This window comes from Protopterus annectens, chromosome 12.part0 (genome assembly GCF_019279795.1).
Source record: "Protopterus annectens isolate FY-2018-M chromosome 12.part0, PAN1.0, whole genome shotgun sequence".
In the NCBI taxonomy this organism is placed as follows: domain Eukaryota; kingdom Metazoa; phylum Chordata; order Ceratodontiformes; family Protopteridae; genus Protopterus; species Protopterus annectens.
In genome coordinates this window covers 350,073,464-350,095,010 of record NC_056746.1, presented here as the reverse complement: position 1 = coordinate 350,095,010, position 21,547 = coordinate 350,073,464, and the positions used below count along the sequence as shown (strand labels likewise).

The 21,547-nt window shown below is 41.3% G+C and overlaps 1 protein-coding gene across 1 annotated transcript in view; it reads left to right on the top strand.

The window, feature by feature from the left end:
- Positions 1 to 21,547, top strand: part of FAM234A (family with sequence similarity 234 member A) — a gene marked incomplete at its 5' end in the record, with an annotated part of 537,904 nt that overhangs the window by 412,322 nt on the left and 104,035 nt on the right. Inside the window, 1 exon segment of the mRNA XM_044089425.1 lies at positions 5,865 to 5,943. Within this exon segment, the coding sequence (XP_043945360.1) occupies positions 5,865 to 5,943 (79 nt within the window).

The window sequence follows — 21,547 nt, the reverse complement described above, 5'->3', positions numbered from 1 at the left end:
GCTCGACTCCAACTAAAACAAAACCAAAATCATTGGATCCATCCCCTAGTTCATATCTGACCAGGTCCAACTCTAAATCTCTGAGATGTTCTCCTGAACCAGTTTCCTAGATACTTCATTCTCCCTTTCTACAAGATACACCTTGACAAGCTTCCTGTCCACCATCTACATCATCTTCCCTCAGGTCATCCAGGAGCCTATCAGAAACAGATGTGGACAGGATGATGAGGAAATTTCTCAGAGCCCAGATTCAGTTGGGTGTTTTACCAGCTCCGGCTCCCATCAAACCTGTGAGTTTCCCCACTTCTCAACCCCCAGGCTGTAGCTCCTACTTTGGTCCTTCCTGTGATTTTGGAACGTTTGAACCTGAAATTCCCAAGCATGTCTGTGCTGGATCCGAAGACTTGTTTTTCTTCCACACTGACACTTTCTTTGACCCAGATGGATCTGACCTTATCGGATCCAGAAGAATCTCAGAGCAGTTGAGTTATAGTAGAACCTGGCAGTTTGGGATTGACTCTGATGGTGTCATAGCCTTTCCTTCCACTCGGAACTTTGGCACTAGACGGCTCAGCTCCAACCTCTGCATCAAGAGTGGAGCTGGGAGGGCATCAGGTTTTGTCCCTCACAGGTTTCTTCAGATCCAGTGAAGGCAAGACTGAGGTCCTCCATGACTTCAGCTTTCGAGGTAGTGGAGAGAGCCTTCTCCTCATTATTGGAAAAGGCACGCTTACACCCCTCAGGTACACCCTACACTCATCTGCCTTTTGTGGCAGCTGTGCCTCTTCATCCAATCCCATTGGGAGAGCCAGCCAGATCAAGCATCGAGACTGTCCTTATTCAGGACACAGATGGTACTTCTAAGTCCTGTCTGGAACCTCCCAGCAAAGAGCCCCCTTGGAAGCGAACATGCAAGCGGAGACACATAGACTCCCCACAAGAGTCTAATTGAAGAAACTGACTTTGATAAAGGGAAAGTGTCCCCCAGATCACTCCTTGAGGACATTTCATTTGGAGAGATTCTTGAACTTCTGAAACATAGAGGAGGTTGATCTTCTGACCTCCTTCCCAAGAGGAGCTGGTGTTTCTTAAGACTTTTGGGACCAGCTCAGCTATGACTTGGGTAGTCCCCCTGGGTGGATGAGATGATAGACATCATCTCCTGTCAGGCTTGGAAGGATCCAGATGTTACAGATCCCATTCCTAAATGTCCAGACAAGTATCCTGTGGCACAGGGCTCACTGGAGCAAGGGTCCCCAGTGGATGCTATGGTGGTTGCAACAGCCACCTAGAAAGAACTACTGAAACAGAGTTCTTTGGTCCACCCTCCTAATAGGGAATCTAAGGTGTTGGACAGGTATATGAAGCATGTCTATGCTTCAGCCACCTTTGCCCTCAGGTCTCTGAATTATTTGGCACATGTCATCAGGTTTCAGAGGGAATTGATGAAACAGTTTTCCAATACTGTCTCAGACTTTATCCGTATGGAGGATAATAAAGCAGTTTCTTCACAGCTAGTCATCCTTCAGTCATTGTCCAGTGCTTCCATGAGACTGATACATCATGTCTCAGAGGGAGTCGCTAGAGCAGCGGGTTCAGGCTTAACCATTAGAAAGCATGCCTTGATGCACCTCTGATTTTATGGATCCCTTGAAGTCTTTCTACATCAATACCCCTTTTGACATATCCACTTTATTTGGTCTAAGATGAGAGACCCTCTCCAGGAGCAAGTAGGATGGGAAGACTGTGCCGTAGGAATCTGTTTTTATTCTCCTCAAAGGACCTTATTCCAAAACCAGAGAGGGTAGAAAATTGTGGTTCAGAAAATCACAAGGTTCTTCTAAAGATTCCCATGGAGAAAAATCCCCTCGCAGCAGAGGGGGAGCTCCAATGGAAGATCCACCATTGTGGCAGATGTGGTCAGGTCTTAAGAGTTTCCTACTCAGATAAGCCCTTTCTTTGCCCCCTGAAGGATTACCTGACAGCTGCACTCTGGAAACAGTTGAGGGATAACTATCTCTGCACCCACAAGCCTGGCCATGATTACCAAAGATGCCTCTGGATATGATATTCTGCACCCAGGCTATTATATACCATTTTCCCTTTTTCCCCCAAAATGCAACAGAAGAATTCCAGACATTCAACCCAGTTAGAGAAAAGCTGCAGCTACAGAAATAGAAAAGCTGCTATTAAGAGAGTCATCCAACCGGTATACCAGCAAGGGTCCAGGACTTATTTGAGATTCTTTTTTTTTCTGACAAAAAAGACCATGGACTTCAAAACAATTTTGTATCTCAGCAACATTAATCAGTTTGTGAGTCAGTCAGTTACAGATGGTCACAGTTCAGTCCATCCTGCCTATTTTAAGAAAGGACGATTGGATATGCTCTATAGAACTTCAGGATGTGTGCAATTATATCAAGGTACACAGGTGCTCCAGAAGATACCTGCCATTCTGGCTGAGAGCCAGTTACTGCCAGTTCAGAGCCATGCCCACAGCCCCCCAGATGTTCACAAAGTGTATGACAGTGGTTGCAGCTCACTTGAGGCTGGAAGGATTCCAAGTGTTTCTATATCTAGACAACTGGCTCCTGTCTGTTTTCATCAAGCCTCTATTAAGTCAAGCCAGGGACCACTTGCTCCATCTCTATTCACAGCTGGACATAACTTTGTCCAGCAGAAACTCTGGAGTTCATTGGTGCCAGTCTAGATACTAGACTTTGATTTCCATTTTCTTGTCATTTCTTTTTTGATAGACACCATAATTAGACTCAGCAAGGCCTTACTATGTCTAGGCAATTCTGATTCTGTATAATAGCTCAAAAAAATTGTTTCCTTAGTTACACCAATTTGCTTACCCAGTATCTCTGACAGAGCAATCTGCAGGGCATCTTTAAAGTCTGCCAACTCATTACACTCCCGGAAAATATGTTCCCGTTTACCTCTTACTTCCCCATCACACCTCCAACATTTGCTGTCTACCTGAGGAAAAATTCTTTGTAGTCTACTTGGTGTATAATGTGGGCAGGGTCTTTGCTGATCATTTCTGCTTGAGCAGAGGAACCAGGCAGGGGGTCCTCTTTCACCTTTATTTTTATTATATTTAGAACCATTGGCAAAGAAAATAGGAGAATGAGATGTTCAAGGGTATAATTAGTCTGGTAGTCAAGAAAAGCTGTCTCTATTTGTAGATATTATTTTATACCTGAAAAAGCCAGAAAAGGACATAACAGTTTTGTAGAACATTTTGAGACAGTTTCAAACCTTTTCAGGGTGCAAAATTAATGAAGCTAAAACAAAAGCAATAGCGGTAAATTATGTACCCACACACAAATTGGTTCAGCAATATCCATATTTATGGGGACGGGATAAAATGAAGTATTTAGGAGTATGGGTTAAAAATGATTCTGGTGTGGCAGCTAAGGATATGTGGGAAGAGACTAAACAAAAGATAACAAAAAATGAGAAAATGCAAGCTCTGTTGTATGGATATGTATAGTAAGATACAGTCATTTAAAATGTTTTTAGTCCCTTTAGTCTTACACAGGTCAGTCATATTTATATCAACCAGAGGAGAAGTTGTGGATAGCAATTAATAAGGAGCTGAAGGATTTTATCTGGGAGGGGAAAATGGCAAGAGTCCAGTGGGATAAACTGATTCTTCCAATTGAACAAGATGGATTGGAATTACCTGATTATAAAGGGTATTTCAGAGCAACGCAGTTAAGGCACCTGTATGTAGCACACGTAGAAAACTATAATTCCTAAATGGAAAGGAATGATGTTGAAACAAGGGGGGAAGCTCAAGAAAAAAGGGGGAGACTGTTATTCTCCTTAAAGGTCTACATCCAAAATCCCAATCATACTGAACATTATATTCATAGAGCAGCAGAAAGTATCCTAAGAACTAAAGCAACAGGAGATGGAGAAAGAAGATTCTGCTGATAGGGATGACTGCAGTTAGGGATACAGACAATAGACAAGAGGGGGCTGGAATTTATTGGAGAAAACTGGCAAAGGAACCAAGTTATTGGGAGCAAATAATTAGTGGAAAATGTAATAAATTGAGAAGATGCCAAGAATTTATTTGGACTGCAGGTTAGAGATTGACTTCCCTGTCAGGGATTAATATCAGGATATAGGCAAAAGAAATATGGGTGGGGGGGGGGGTATCCTAAATGAAAAAAATCAGCACTGGTAGAGTTTTTAGTAGAATCTAGAACAGAAGCTGCCGTTAAAGGAATATAAAATATTGTATGATAAGTATAAGAATCAATCAGAGAAGGGTAGAAAGGATTGGGAAGCGAGATTGGATAAGCAATTCACAAAGAAACAAAGGAGGATATGTATTTGTCTCCCAGATATGCAACAAAATCTAGAAGATTTAGGATTTATGCTTGGAAATGTTTACATAGATATTTTTATACCCCAGGTAGACTCCAGAGAATTTTTCCTCGGGTAGACAGCAAATGTTGGAGTTGTGATGGGGCAGAAAGAGGTAACTGGGAACACATTTTCTGGGAGTGTAATGAGTTGGCAGACTGTAAAGATTCCCTGCAGACTACTCTGTCAGAGATGCTAGGTGAGCAAATTGATGTAACTAGGGAAATTATTTTTCTGAACTATGACACAGAATCAGAATTGCCTAGACATAGTAAGGCCTTGCTGAATCTGATTATGGTTTCTACCAAAAAAAGCAATTACTAGAAAATGGAAATCAAAGTCAAAACCATCTGTACTAGAAGTTGTGAATATAGTACAGAGATAAAATAAGTAGAATCTTTTGAAAAGGGTAGGAGAAAATGATAGGAAAATGGGAACTGTGAAAACAATACATACAGGGGAGGAATGAGGTTTAAAAGAAGACTGTGCTTGAATGAGCCATGTAATGTTTGACTGACCATGATTGTGTAGAGTATAAATGATGTATAACGTTCGCAACTAGAATTATGTCAATATGGTTTGTGATGTAAAATACTTGCAACTGAGATTGTGTCAATATGATGGTTTGTTTGCATTTTTATAAGTGTATGATTGCCTGTGTCATAAGTGATAATTTAATAAAGATGTTTCTTGTTTAAAAAAAAGAATAATTCCAGTTGGAGGGTTCTCTCATAGATCAAGTGGTTCTTAAGGTAAGAACATATTGTTATTTTTTTCTGAACTGTGTGAAGATGTTGCTTTTACTCCATTAGTAGTCACCTGTAAACTCAATGTAATGAATACAAGTATATCTGAAATTGAATTTCATATTTTCAGTCACTTATTCATTTTTTGCACCTAATTTGTCCTATTTGTGGTTGTGTGTGGGGGGAGCAGAGCCTACCCTGACATTCATCCTAAGGCAGAAAAGAGTCTTGGCTGAGACACCAGTTCATCACAGGACATATCTTTTTTCAGACTTGTGGCAATATAGAGAATGACCATTTCACCTCTGAAATGTATTTGGGATGTATGAGTAAGTCAAAGTACTCAATAGGAAGCCATGCATATTCTTCCGAGAAGGCACCCGTGCCAACAACTGAACTGGAGAATCAGCCTGCTTGCCGCAGCATCACAAACAGAGTGAGCTCTGTGGTGCAGCAGTTCAATGTTTTATATGCTCAAAAGGTGAATTATTACACATTTTCCCATGTGAAAGGGTGGTGATAACACTCCCCTAATTTCAGAATGGTCATTGCTGATTAGAGACTTAACTTCTAGAAAGTTGTAATTTGCAAAGAGATTCAGTATGCCCACTGTGAAGGTACAGGCTGATGGAAATTCCTTAATGGAATTGTTCTATGATCTACAAATGTACAAAAGCAGGAATTTTATGTTAAGGAACTAGACTTTTGATACTATATTTTATTCCTTTGTTCCAGCAAACCTACGTTTGGCATGTTCAAAAAGGACCAAGTCTCAGTTGTCATTGAAGATGAGTATGCTGCACAGAGTAAGAAGGTACAATATTTCTTGCTGAAGGACTTTTCTTTGTTACCACCAGTTTTTGTTGTAACATCCTTATTAAACATGACATTTTTTTTAAATGATATAGGTACACATACAGAAAAGAAAACAAAGCCATAATACCATTTCCATTGTTATTTTTATGTAGTGTTCATATTTAAAAAAATTTATTCACTCCAACATTAGATCAATTGTCCAATTCTTGCTCTTCATTAAATTTCACATTTCTTCCTGAATATTATTTTGCATACATTGCTCCTACAAATACCATTAATTTATATCCAGTAAGGTCCTTCCCTTTTCTGATGATTCCACCTCTACTCCCTGCATCCCCTTTACAATATTTAGTACTTCAGTTATGGTTGGTTTAGATTCTCCTTTCATTTTTTTTTTTGCAAACAATAGCATTAAACGCAATAAAGCTGTACAGTGTCTAGGAAATTCAACTCCAATGTCTCCAAAAAAAGCATTTATGTAGTTACAACTATTTGCTCCACCATCATTTCTGACAAATAACTTCGTAGGGAATTTTTAATATCTGACAGCTTGGTACTTTTCCTCAAAACACATTCCCAGTTATGCCTTTCTTTCCCATCACACCCCTGGCATTTGCAATCTACTCACAGAAAATGCCCATGCAAGCCCTTGCATAAAAACAATTTAAACCTTCCAGATTTAGTTACATACAGATGTCCTCCCAAAGTTTCTTTCCAGTCTGTCTTTCCTATCTTTTCTGACATTGTCTTATTGAGTCTTATAGTTGCCGTGTAATATTTTATATGCCCTACCATTTATCCATTTTTAAGCAGTAGCTTCTGTTCTAGAATCCTCTAAAAATTCAACCAGAGTAGATCTTTTATTTAGGACTTCTGTCTTCCTATCTCTTTGCCTATACTCTATCATTCCCTGGTAAGGAAGGATGTCTCTGACCTGCAGTCCAACCTTCTGCTTGACCTTATTCCATTCTGTTACATTTCTGACCGTAGTTATTGGTTCTTTTGCTAATTTTTTCCAGTAAATTCCTGCCTCCTCTTGCCTGTTTCTTATATCCCTACTTGTATTATCACTATTTGTGATTTACCCTCTCAGTTTCCATGATGCTTTATTTTTACAATGCTTTCTGCTACCTTATGTATAATATTCTGTATGGTTGCTGTTATTCTCCTTAATGGCCTGCATCCAAAATCCTACTCTCTCTGCTTATTTCTTGATTCCCGTATTGCCCATTTCATCATTCATTTTCACTTTGATTATAACCTTCTGCAAGAGTGATGCATATGGGTCTTACCTGCATAACTGTAAAGTATCTGTTCATATCAGATCATCTTAACCACCTTATTCTATGCTGCTGAAACAACTTATCTCGCTTAATTTCTTGACCCCCCCCCCCAAAAAAAAATCCTTCATGTCTTTATTGTCACCACAACTTCACATCTGGTTGATACAAACAAGGCTGCCCATATATGTAACTCTAAAAGTAATAAAATATTTTCACTGCTTGTATCTTACTATCCATATCCATAATCAAGAGCTTCCAGCTTCTTGTTTTTTTGTATTATCTTTTGTTTAGTATCTTCCCCCATATCCTTGATTGCCATAATAGAATACTTTTTAATCCTTGTACCTAAATACTGAGTGTTATTATGTCCCCATAAATATGGGTATTGCTAAACCAATACATTAATGGATACATAGTTACCACTATAGTCCTTGTTTTATCTTCATTATTTTATATGCTGAAAATACTTTTAGCTGTCTCAAAATGTTCCACAACACTGACATGGCCTTTTTTGGATATATGAAGTAGAAAATATTACAAAAATATTGTCTGCAAATTCAGATAACTTTTCTTGTTTACCATACCACCTGTGCCATTAAATTTATGAGGTCCTTGTTTTCTTTGCCAGTAGTTCTACATGTAAATAAATTAATAAAAAGAAAGAGCACACCCCTGCCTGGCTTCCCTGGTTGTCTGAGGGAAACCCTCTAGTCTTAATTCTTGCCTGTTATCTTTCATTTGTCCTTATTAACTGGATTATTCTATCTGGGAACACTACCATTGTCCTGCTCATAAAGTCTCAACTGACTCTATTGAATGCTTTCTGTGCATCAGGACCCACCAAGAATAGCTGCATTTCTATACTCTGCTTCAGTCTGGGATTGTGATTGTTATGACTTAGAATTGAAATTAGTCTGTATGAAGTTGTGTTTTGAACAGTTTTTTTTTTTCTCTTTGGGTAATACAACCACCACAACTTTCTTCCAAGATGATAATTTTTACTCTTTTTATTGCTTTCTTCCCTTCTAACTTCAAAACTTCCACAGGAATGCCATCTCATTCTTGAGATGTCCATCTTGATTTATACTTCACCATTTGTATCGCACCACGTACTATGTTAGCTATTTATTCTTGAGCCTCATCATCCTCTAACCTTGGCATATTTAAGTCTTCCACAAATATCTCCATTTATGCCTTTTTTTTTTCACCCATTCTTCTGGTTGTACATATTTTAACAGAATTTCTGAAATATCTCCAAAATCTCTATAGGATCTCTACTTAGTTTGGCAACAACCCTTTCTACTTTCTGTTACCTGTGTTATTTTGTAACAATTTTATTGAATAATCACTTAGTCAAACATACATTAATATAAAAATTCGATTTTAACATGTTCACAGTTACAAATGTTATACATCACATATTTTCTTTTATACGATTATCATCAATCCAACATTATATAAATTGATCAATTCCTGTCTTCTCTTAAACCTCACTCCTCCTCCTAAACATTATTTTGGATATATCATTCCCACAATTTACTTTTTCAATGTAATTTGCTCCTACCCTTTTCTAAAGATTCCACTTCCAATTATTTTATTCCTTTTACAATTTTACTTCAGTACAGTTGGTTTAGACTTTGATTTCCATTTTCTATTAATTGCTTTTTGGCAGCCAGCAGAATCAAATTTAACAAGGCCTTACTATGTCTGGGTAATTCAGATCATGTATCCCAGCAAAAAAAATAATTTCCTTAGTTACATCCATTTGCTCCAATATTTCTAAGAGAGTATTCTGTAGGAAATTTTTAAACTGCTAAGTCACTGCATTCCCAAAACATATATTCCCAGTTACCTCTTTCTTCCACATCACACCTCCAACATTTCCATATACCTGAGGAAAAATTATTTGGAGTCAGCTTGGGGTATACAAAATACCAAAATGCAAACACTTTCAAGCAAAATCCTAAATCTTCTAGACTTTGTTGCATCTTTAGAAGCCATACATATGTAATTCCATTACGCTGATGCCTGAGTTATTCCCACTCCATAGCTATCTGTTCTGACGAAATTTGTATCTCCTGTAATAATGAGTTAGTCTTTTCCACCACACATTCCTTAAATTTCTCTATATTTTAGCAAATAAGTAGGAAAGCACCAGCATCTAATATTTGCATTATTACCTTGCATCTTTGTCTTAATCTTTTATTTGTTCAATGATTTAAAATAGTTGTTGGATGCGTTTTGAAGCTTTCAGTTAAAATAGTCACACTCCTGTAAAATATAATTTCTATTTGACTATAGTTTATTCATCCCTGTACTGGTGTGCTAACATCAGGGTTATAGTGCATCTTTTTTTAAATTAGTTTGGCTCCTGACCATCAGCTCGCAGTGACCTTTGAGCCCATTCATTTCTCATGAGGGAGACAGCTGTCACAATTCAATTCATTCACCCTTGAGGCAAGAGCCAGTTTTGGTACTGTCATCCAGGCAGACATAAGGGTACCTACCCCCCCCCCCCAAGCCAGGGAGCTGCCAACATCCCTTGGCTGTTTGTGAGGGACACTACTTCCTCCGGTCTGCGAGACATGAGTATAAATGATTACCTCTTGACATACTTGACCGCACTGCAGATGCATGTCTCTCTGTCAAGTCTGCAAGCTGCAGCACCCAAGGCTTCCACTGGGTGCCGCCAAGAAGCGAGCCACGACATACACTCCCATATGGCTGAGCTGTATGCAACTTACTTGCATCTTCCCCCTCTGCCCCCTCCATCTCCCGTGCCTGCTAGTTGAACACTGCTTATGTGAGTCACAGTTGGGGCTTTATTCTTCTGCCCCACTGGTGGGGATGTGTAGAGCATCTTTCCAGTCCCTTGTGTTCTGAATTAAGAATAACTTTGACTTTTGTGTTAAGATTCTAAACATGAGTGTTTCTTTTGCTTTTCATTCTTTATTTCAGTCTGTACTGCTGTTTATGATGTATCAGAATTTATGACCATAATGTGACTGGGTAATTTGCCCGCTGTTTCATTTTGAGCATGTCATTCTCAACAGTCCAGAATGTTAGACTGCCACGGCCACTCCAAAGGCAGTTATTAAAGCAGGTTCAAAGTTTTAAAGTATTTTTTTATTCTTTCCATCTGCAGAAACATGTTAAAGAGGACCTGTTCATATGACAGAAAAATGGAGAATTTTCTCCCTGATGCAGCTGGGAGATTATTTTTGTTCCAGTGTAGGCCATTGTTGAACACCTTATCAGACCTCAGAAAGTTCTGCTGAGAGTCACAACACACTCCACTGTAGTCCATGAAAGTTTGGTTACACTTTCCATTAAATCTAAGATCCTGCCTTCCCATAACGCTTCCTTTTGTACAAAGACATTGCACCAGAATTCAGAACATATCCTGTCACAGTTTTAATTTCCTTTATTCCTGAGAATTTGGCATTAGAAGTGTCTTACCACCACCCAGCAATTTCCAAAGGATTTCCAGGGATTCTGAGACCATACAAGTTGTTAATTTAAAACCACTTACAACTTTGTGAAAGTTTTTTTTTTTGACAAAATGCTTAAGCCTTGATAACCTGTAGGACAACACAGCATTGCATACCTTTTTTGAAGGTTTTTTGATCTTTAGGTCCTTTGAGGTATCCTACACATACTTGGGGATGTCCTTCCTTATCACTGTTGCGGTATTCGTACCATGTAGATTCTCCTGCTAAAGATAGCTGAACTTCCGACCAGTATACCAAAGTCTTTACATCCTCCAACCGTTATGTCAGATGTATTCTCCCCATGCAGGCACAGGACATAAAGGTGACATACATATGCTGTGTACTAAAAACTTCTTTGCCCCCAGTCTGAATGCCACAGCTGCACATCTCTCTGAATGCCCTTCGTTCAGCTGGTGTATATCGAGTCATTTACAGATAAGTGCCCCATTGGGGTTCCTTCTTTTATTTGTGTACTTAGGGTTTATGTCAGTTTGGGAGGCAGATTCCCCATAAAGACTGTCACTAGAGGTGTTTATTCTGCCTAGGTGCTTCACACTTATATACCCAATGTACCATTTGTCAGGCTTTTGTTCCCAAAATGCTTTGCAGCCATCTGTCATCTTTATCCATTTATCTTGAGAACCAGAGTTTCGAACTTTTGACCCAGGGTGCCATGGCCAAATCCACCCGCCCTGAGGTACAACTGTCTCAGTCTGAAACTGCTGCTGTCCAGCCTCTGCTGGATGCCTCTCTTGAGGTAGGTGAAGACCCCGATGACCATCCAGTGCCAACACTGGTTTCATCTACTGCTACCCTGTCAAGGGCCAGCATGGAACTGAACTGGCGTCTCGCACATCTTTTGAGATAATGCACACATCCGCAAAGAACACTGACGGGGAGCCACAACTGATCATTTCTGAAGGGCCTAATGTGATTCCCAAGATTCTGGTTAGGGAAGAGGTTCCTGGTACCCTTATTGAGTTTAGGCATAACTCAGAGCCTCCTAGGTTAGTCAAAGCTGACGTCCCACTAAAGGAAAAGCAAAAAACTAAACACATTCCTCCAATTGCTAAGGATCCTTAGAGAGAATGTCAGGACTTTACCCAGGGCTTGTTCAGTGCCTTGATGGCCTTTAAGACCACCTCAGGTAGTATCTGTTCCTGCTTCTCCTTGGTTGGAGTCTGATTCTTCAGATGAGGAGGTGGATTCAGGACATGAATCATTGGCCTACTCCTCACAAACTACCTCTCCGTTGTATGTGGGACTGAGGAAGAGGATTCCTTGAGTCCTGGTTCTCCCTTTGAGGAATTGTCCTTTGGGGACACGGGTGTTTGCATGATGGAGCATTTTAAGTGGGATTGCTCACAAGTGTCTGATATTCAAAAGAGTAATTATAAGCTGTTACAGGTGGAATTTCCTAAACCTTCTGCTCTTCCCCCTGTATTGGTTACATTTACAGCTGCCTCTTTGTCTCCTGATCCCCATCCTCTGGCCCCTAAGAAGCCTGACTGTTTTTATAAGGTGCATAAGGCCTTTAAGTATCTCTGCAGGTGTCCTTCAGACCCTGCTGTGGTCTCTGTTTCTGCTGACAAGCCATCCAAGCTTTTGCCCTCTTCCAAACTTCTTCCTTCTAATAAAGATAGTTGGGTTGTGTACACTTCTGCCACTCTGGCCGTCGGGGCCATAAATGATCAAACCCATCTGTCCAGGTATGTTTTGACCCTTTTGTCTCAACCTGGGAGGTTTTATCAGACCTTTTGGACTGTAAAGATAAGACTGCTGCTCTCTCCTTATAGACTTCCACTACTCAGGTTGCCCATTACTCCATCAAATGTAGTATGCAGCTAATGCAGCCTCTAGAGCTGCTGCTTCAGGTACAGTTATGAAGAGGTACACTAGGCTTCACCTCCAGGCTTTACTTGATATTACGACGAAGCTCCTAGATGCTCCTTTGGACAATCAAAATATCTTTTTACGGCTGCTGCTGACTTGTTTATGACTCTACAAGGCAAAGGTAAAGTGATCCAGGATCTTATATCTTTGTTTCTCTCATACCCAAATTTTAGAGGAACTATCCAAAGTCTGCCTTTGTGCATAGGCAGCCTTGTTAGCCTTCTAAGAGTGAGAGGGTTCCTAAGCATATGTTCTCTGATAAACCCACGCAGATCTTTAAAACTCAGAAGCCCCCTTTCTAGGACAAATCTTCCTCCATCTGACGTACTTTCTCTCCTTAATAACGACTAAAATTGTTCCATTAATTGTTATAGTGGAACAAAAGCGCTTAACTATTTTATTAAAGTTCTTTTTATGTATAATTTTGCTTTTTGAGCCAGTGTCTTTCACTACAGGAACTCTTCATTTGTTTGGTACTTTCTCCCCCTCCCATCAACCAGGTTCCCCTGTCTCTCAAGCTTTCCCTGTCTGGAAACAGATTACTTCAGAATTCTGGGTTCTGTCCATTATCTGTCAGTTATTTTATTTTATGGAAATCCCTTTCTCCTTCTCAGGTCTTCCTCAACATCCTCCAGGCCAATGTCCTCATTTTTCTGTGGTTCTGCAGAATTTACTGGATCTGTTGCAGAATCCCAAAGAGGAATAGGGTTTTATTCCAGAATGTTTCTGGTTCCCTGAAAAGAAGGATCTTTGAGACTGGTCACGTCTACAGGCATTTCTGGTCTTCTTAGACCTAAAGGATACCTAATTTCAAGTCCCCATTCACCCTCTATTCAGGAAGTTTTTATGTTTCTCTGTTTCTTCCTCTCATTTTCAGTTCTCTACTTTCTGTGGCCCCCAAGGATGCCTACCAAATGTCTGGTCCTTGTCATGGCCTTTTGCGGGCTTCAGGGAGTCCAGGTTTTCCCATATCTGCATGACCTGCTTCAGGCTCCCTCTCAGTCCAGCCTTTTGCAAGATCTACACTTCACCATGCTCCTTTTGCACAGTCTGAGATTCAACATCAGTCTCAGGAAGTCAAATCTTACTCCCTCTCAAGACCACATTTTTCTGGGTTACAGAATCCATACCATTCCAATGTTGGCTTCTCTTCCTTCTCCCAAGGTTCTGTCTCTGACAGCCTACTTCCAGTCTCTGCTTCCCATGTCTCTCATTCCTGCAAGAGAGTTTCTCGGAGCCCTGGGGTTTGTGGCATCTACCAGCCAAGCTTCACATGTGGTAAGTTCACTGGTACCCAAGGACAGTGTGGTTCAAGCATTGCCACTCTCTGGTGTTTCAAGTTTCCTTACTTCCATGTCTCCAATTTGAGTTTCACTGGTGGATTCAGCAGATTTCCCTCAATATAGGACTGCCTTTTCTGACTTCCAACCCCTACTCAAGAGCTGTTCAGACTCTTCTAATCTGGGGTAGAGCGCCTCTTCCAACAATCTGAGAGTTCAGGGTCAATGGCCCCTTCATCAGAGGTCAGACCACATCAACGTAAAAGAGATGAGGGTGTTCATTCTTTCTCTTCAGGCCTTCCATTCTCTTTGTTTTCCAGTTCCTTTAAAGGTCTTTACAACCATTATCACTGCCATGTGGTACACCAGCAAATAGGTCACAAGGTCTGATCTTCTTTGCAGACTAGCCCTTCAGGCCTGGCATTTGGCTGTCTCCCATCAGATAATTCGGGTGGTCTACATCTCTTCAGAACATAACTTTGTGGCAGACTCCCTGAGCAAGTCCAGAGGACAACCTTATGAATGGATGCTTCACAGAGAGGTGTTTCTAGACATAGTAGATCACTGGTGTATTCCTCAAGTATATCTTTTTGCCTCCCCTCCAAAGGGACAGCTTCCTTAATTCTGTTCAGAGTCCCAATAACTCTGACTTGGAGGGTGGATGCTATGTCATTTTCTTGGATGGGAATGTTCCTATATGCTTACCCTCCACTTCCTCTACTCCCCAAACTCCAGCACAAGATCAGGAAGGACTCCCCAAGAATCTTGCTGATGGCTCGCTTTTGGCCCAGCCAGCAATGGTTCCCCCTTCTTTCACCTGGCCGGGGGCATTCATCAGAAATTACCTCACTGGATGGATCTTCACATAAAAGACAAGGGGTCTGCCATTCACACTCACTTGTCCATGCTTCATTTGTTACTTTGAGTGATAGGACTTTGATCCCTTTTAGACACTACTTTGCTGAGGTTTTGCTCTGGGCTGTGCAGGAGGCCAGGAAAGCAACTACCAGCAAGTATTGTATGGCTTAATGGAAAAGATTTTCTGTTTTGGTGTCTCAAGCATCACCAGGATTCCTTCTCAGTGGAGGGTCCCTTTGGTCCTTTCTTACTTGTGGAAAATCCTCTGTGCTGGCTTGGCATATTCTTCTGTTAAAGCTCACTTGTCAGCAGTCTTTGCTTGTCTGCCTTTTAACCACCCATTAGCCTCTCATTTGGAAGTCAAACAATTCCATAAAGTCATCCTTCATATCAGACCCAGAAGAAAACCTGTTCCTTCCTCTGTGTGACCTTTAATTTTCTCCTTGAAAAACTGACCACGCTTCTCCACCACCACCACCACACTGCATGTGGAAGACCTTTTTGATTGCGCTTACCATAAGCTAGAAGTTATATTAATTGCTCCATTCTGGTTGTGGCAGTATTAGTTCTCATTTCTCCTACAGATGGTAAAGGTAAAACATCTCTTATTATCCCAGCATGTGGGCTCCTAATGTCTTAGGGGAGTAGGGGCCAATGCATCCAGATTTGACTAAAATGGGGTTAACTGCTTGAAAGAATTGACTGTTACCTTTTTGGACATCTTTATTCAGAGGATATGTTTATTAATTTTTATCATTCATTCATTCATTCAGTTTCATAACTGGGGTAGAGCACTGATCCAAACAGACCTATTTGAATCTCAGCCCAGACAAATATAAATGACAGTAGACAAGCAAGTGAACAAGACCTATTATGAATACAAACAAAATGTGTGAAGATAGCAATGACTCGATAGCAGTAATAATAAAGTACACAGTATAAGGGATGGTAGAAAGCGATGGTTAGGGTAAGGAGGGAATAGACAGAGAGTGAAATAATGAAAGGGTACACCACAAAATGCAAACAAAAGCAAAAGTAAGGGCACACACAAATTGACTATATACAGTTTAGAAGTAATGTCACATATTAGTTTCAGGAAATAATGTGAGGAAGACAAGATGTCTGACTGGTGAAGGAGAAAGTGAGAGATAAGGTGATTTGTCCAGAAGGAAAATATTTGCAAATTGATTTGGATTAAGATGATCTTTAAGGTGAGCATAGAATGAGGGATATGAAGTGAGCTCTTAAACATTAGTAGGGAGGGATTCATAGAGTTTCAGGCCTAGGTTGGGGAAGGCATGATTAGTGCAATAAAGTCTGGTTCTCGGACATTGAAGCAGTGGAGCAGATTGGTTAAAACTTCTTACATTATATCTAGGGGATTGTGTGAATAGGTTGGAGGCAAGGGAAGGACAGAATTGTTCTTTGAGGAGCTTTTAGAGTTTGGATCCAAGAAGTGGAGGTTGGTTGGCACTTTGTTGGACAGATAGCCACTTGGCTAAGTGTGATACAGTGAAGCTCATTTCTAGGGGTGAGGGTAATGAAATGGCAGATAATTTTTCTTGGATGCTGCTGCAACCAATGAAAGTCCATATCCAAGCTGTGCAAGTAGAATGCCTTTGCCTATGGCATTCCTGTTGGGTCTGGAGAGAAAGGGAGAAATTTATAGGACCTACACAGGAGGGAATTTATTTTGTTCCATATTTGTTATAGGTGAAGGTGAAAGTTCAGCGTTTGATCAAACCACATACCAAAGTATTTGAAAGAGATAACTTGATCAGTGGGGTTATCAAGATGGTCATGGATAAGAAGTGATTGAAGGTTATTCTGCCGTTTAGGAGAGGTACCAAACAGTATTGTTTTAGTTTTGAAGTGTTCAGAATTTGTTTTTGTTAAGTCATTTCATAAGACAAAGGATGTCAGATTTTGGTAGTTGCTGTATGGCAGAGGAGGTCAGGTTTGAGTGAAGTAAGACCATGTCATCAGCATAAAGTAAGAGAGAGATGAGGGAGTTCAAGTGGTAGCTTATTAATGAAAATGGAAAAAAGAAGGGAAGATGTGTTGTATTTCTAGTCCCTGAAGGACTCCTTTAAGGAGAGGGGTGGAAGCAGGGAGGGTGTTTTTAAATTACACAGAGAAGTGATGATTGGAATAATACTTTTTAAACTAGGTAGCTGTATCAAGGTTTATTCCAGTTTCAGTTGGGTGATCTAAAAGAATGCTATGGCCAACCAGATTGAAAGATCTTTAGAAGTCAGTAAGTTTGCTTCAGTGAGGAGGCCTTTGTCCATAGCTAAGAAGATGTTATCAGTAAGTGTACAGAGTGCATTAGTCCTCCTACCAGCCTGAAAGCCATGCTGTTTTGAGGATAGTAGATGAAGTTAGGAGATGTAATGGGTGAGTTGACTGGAATCAGGAAATGGAAGTGTACTGATTTGGAGACTGACATCAGCTGCTGTGAGGTGAGATGAGGAGGAGTTGGTGTTAGCTGGATTAGTACAACCTGTGAGGCAGTTGACTTCTGCCCAGAATTATTTGAGTGAGTTAAGAAGGGATGACTGATGCTTTTTCATAATGTGACTTTTATGTCACCTGGTTGCCTGTTTATACTAAGCTAACAAATCTAGTTAGTGTTGCGTGGAGGTTGAGGATGGGTTGTTTTTCCCAAGTATGCCAAGCATCAGCCCTGAAACTAAGGAGGCATTTGAGTTCATACATGAGCCAGTTTTCATGGTGTTTGTAGAGACATGTGATTTTTATGGAAGACTGAGTCCTGGAGGATAGTGAAAATTTGTGAGGAGAATGCTGCAGTGGTTAGAATGAGAAGGACACCAATCTGATGAGGCTAGGAGTGTTTTTAGTTTGAAAATGTTGGATTGGTGTTTGTTCTGGAATGATATGAGGAAAGGAGGGATTTTGTTTGTGGTGAAAGATGTTGAAACTGATTGAACAATGGTCACTGAAGGAAGTGAGAAAAATGAGAATTTGAGAAATATGATTATTATTATTAATAATAAAAGCAGTAAGTGAGTGATAAGAAGTGTTAGGTTTTAGATCTGGTGGGTTCAGTGACCAGTTGTGTGACTTTGAAGTTAGGGATTTTGAAGATATTGTTTTGATTAGGGCCAAGAGAGTTCATAGGTTCATACTAGGCTATCTGCCCTAGGGCATTTATAAGCCTAGCCAGAATGTGTTTGGCTTTCGCCACCCATTTTAAATTTATTTTGCTATGCCCTTTTTCGAGGTTAGTATACTGTGCCTCTGTCTAACAGTGACACAGAAGTGATACCCGGGGTAAACCTACGATCTCCCATCCACGCATCAAGATTCCTCTTGAAGAGAGTCAATGAGGGACTCTGCCTAACCTGGACTGGGATTTTATTCCAGAGTGAAGGGAGCCTCTGGGTTATGAATCTGTCCCTCCAGCATGTCCTATTTATTTCAGTGCTGAGGTTCAAGTCTCGAGCACGTGGCTCGATGGGATTTGGATTTTCTGAGGTGCAGCATGTCCATTAATTCCGGGTTGGACATGGCTTTATACGTCAGGCACAGATCGCCTCTGAACAGGCGGTATGCCACTGAGTAGAGCTGGAGTTTCTTTAACCGGGCAGCATATGGCATCTGTTTGAGCCCTTTGATCCTCTTGGTGAGGTACTTTTGGGGTCTTTCCAGTTGCTGCAGGTGTCTGGTAAGGTACATCCCAAAAGGGGCATTGTACTCAATTATGGGCCTGATGAGGGATGAGTAAAGAGGCACGATGTCCTCCCCTGATCTAGATGTGAATCCCTTCATGATTAGGTGGGCTATATAAAATGTTTTTCTAACCACTTTGGCCACATGGTTGTCAAATGAGAGATTGCTATCAACTTGGGTCCCCAGGTCCCTAATTACTTCTTCTGTACTTAATGGATTACCACCTATATGGTAATTTCTGGGCACTTTGTTTTTGCCAAAGGGGATGACTATACACTTTCTGGCATTTAGCTTGAGGCCATGGCTCTGACATCAGTTGTCTGTTTCTATGAGGCCCTTTTGGAGGATGCTTGTGTCTGCTGGAGAGTCGATTATGGCGCCCAGTTTGCAGTCATCTGCGAACTTGGTCAGCCGCAGTCCTTCCATGTTGGCCTGTACCTCCGAGAAATATATACCGAACAAGAGAGGTCCCAGGACTGAGCCTTGTGGGACACCACTTGTAACTGGTTTGGAGTCTGACATAGCTCCAGCAATTCTAACCATGTGGGTTCTGTCCTTGAGCCAGTTTGCAATCCATCTAGTGACATAGGGGTTTATATTTAAGCTGGTGAGCTTATCTATAATGCCAGTGGGGTATTGTATCGAAGGCTTTGCGAGGTCCAGGTAGGCTGTGTGGACCACCTTCCCCTCATCAATGGCCTTGGTGACTGTTTCAAAGAAATCAACCAGGTTTAAGAGGCAGGATCTGCCCTTAACAAAGCCGAACTGGGTAGGATCCAGTGTTTGCAGGTCCCCAATATCTTTATTTATGAGGTCCATGATGATCCTTTCCATAGCTTTGCAGACCAAGCTAGTCAGGCTTATGGGGCGATAGTTTCCAGGATCCGTTGAGGCACCACCTGTATGGAGAGGGACCACTGTTGCTGTACGCCACTCTTTGGGCACATATCCTGTAGTAAGGCTGAGATTGAACAGCAGTTTTATGTTTGGGTTTAGCTCTTCTTGGAGTTCATGTAGGACGCAGCCCGGGACACCATCTGGTCCCATTGATGCTGTGTTTTTTGCTTTGGAGAGCGCGGCTCTTACCTGAGCATCTGAGATGTCAGGGGGGCAGCACTCTGCTGGGATAGATATTTGCCCTTTTGGTGGGGACGTTTGCGCTGAACCTGTCAGCTAGGATGTTGGCAATGTCTGTGGGTTCGGTGTATTTTTTGTCATTTTGGACTAATTCTGAGCATATCTGGGAATTACCACCCAGGTTCCTAACATAACTAAAGAAAGCCTTGTGATTATCCTTAGTGTCCTGTGCAATTTTTCTCTTGAAGCTGGCCTTGGACAATTTTATGTGTGCCCGTAGTTTTTTGCTAATACTGATCAGTGATGCCTTCCCTTCTTGGGATTTTGCTCTATCATTTAGTAGCTTCCTCCTTCTATTGTATAGTTTGTTTATGGCTGGGGTCCACCAGACAGGACGTCTGCCTTTGGAGGATTGGGTCTTGGTTTTATTTGGGATCGCATGATCCATGCATTCCTGAAGGTGTTCATAGAATGCGTTTATAAAGGATTCTGCGGGCCGTAATTTCCACAGGCCCAGGGGCTTTGAAAGATTCCACCTCAGTTTTGAGGAGTGTGAAATTTGCTTTAGAGAAGTTTTTCACTGTGGTTTTCTGGGCAGGGGGTGGGGTCGGGATGTGAATATCCAGTGAGATTAGTTTATGGTCTGATCTTACCAGTGAGGGATACACTTCTGGTCTGGAGCATAGAATCCCCATGTTGGTGATGATCAGGTCCAGTATGTTTTCCCCTCTTGTGGGAGTGGTAACAAGTTGTTCCATAGCATTTGAGTTTATAAATTCTAGGAACCTTTGGGCTAGGGTGTTGGAGCTAGAGTAATGCTCCCAGTCTATGTTTGGGTAGTTGAAGTCGCCCAATATAATGGTGTTTGGAGAGACCTTCATATTTTCCAGTGTTCTCAGGAAGGCCGAGTGGGGTTCCTGGGTTTGGGAGGGTGGTCTGTAGCAGGCTATAAACTGGAAGGCAGTTTTACCCACTGTTAGTTGCACATGGATAGTCTCTGATGCTTCGTGCTTTGCCACCAACCTGGAGGTGTGGGTATCTTTGATGAATATCGATACTCCCCCTCCTTTTGTGGTTCGGTCCAAGTTTTGGGGCCGAAAAGCATGGTATGAGGTATAACCTGGTAGTGCTGGGGTGCTCTCGGGAGCCCTGAACCAGGTTTCTGTTACTGCACAGATATCGATGTTCTCCATGCTAAGGAGAGTTTCGAGTGCATGCATCTTGAGGTTTAGACTTCTGGCGTTGAGTAGCATTACTCTTAGTTTCTTATCCCTTGTGATACCTATGGAGGTGGGTTTGTCTTTTGAGCCTTGCCTAAAAAAGCCACTATGGGGGTAGCAAAAGCCTTTGCCAATATCCAAAAGCCCAGGGGTGACAGGTGCAAGCCGTCCCTAGCGAAGCATTGTGGCTTGTCGAGCATATCATCCCAAGCTGACAGGCATTGGATCCCCTTTGAATGACACCAGTACTTAAGCCAATTGTTGAAATTGATCATCTTGTCTTCATATTGTGGCATCATTCTTGGTGAGGGTAAGATGCTACTCAAGGTCAGGGTCATACCGGCCTGGGCTACATGCTCAGAGAGCTCCTTTATGTCTCTTTTCATGTAGTCCAATGAGGTACGTCTCAGGTCATTCACACCAGCATGGACAATGATTGAGTCATATTTGTACTTGCCTTGGAGTGACCTGAGTTGAGATCGAAGTCACCTGTTAGGATGAAGTTTTGAGATTTTTTATTGACAAGGTAATTTGAAGGGTTTTGAATTTCACTGAGGTGGAGGGATGGGGGAGGTAAGCCATAGCAAGATGAATAGGAAAGTTGTCAGGGGAGGGGGCACAGAGAAATAACAACTTAGGAAGAGACTTTGAGGGAGTGTTGCTTTGAGCTAAAAGTTGGGCATTTATATTTAAAAAGGGAGCACAAGTGTCCTATCTGCAATATTTACCTGACCTGTTTGCATTAGGATTAACATATACACCTCTCAAAATGCATTTGGTCAATTATTTTTGCCTGTCTATCAAACA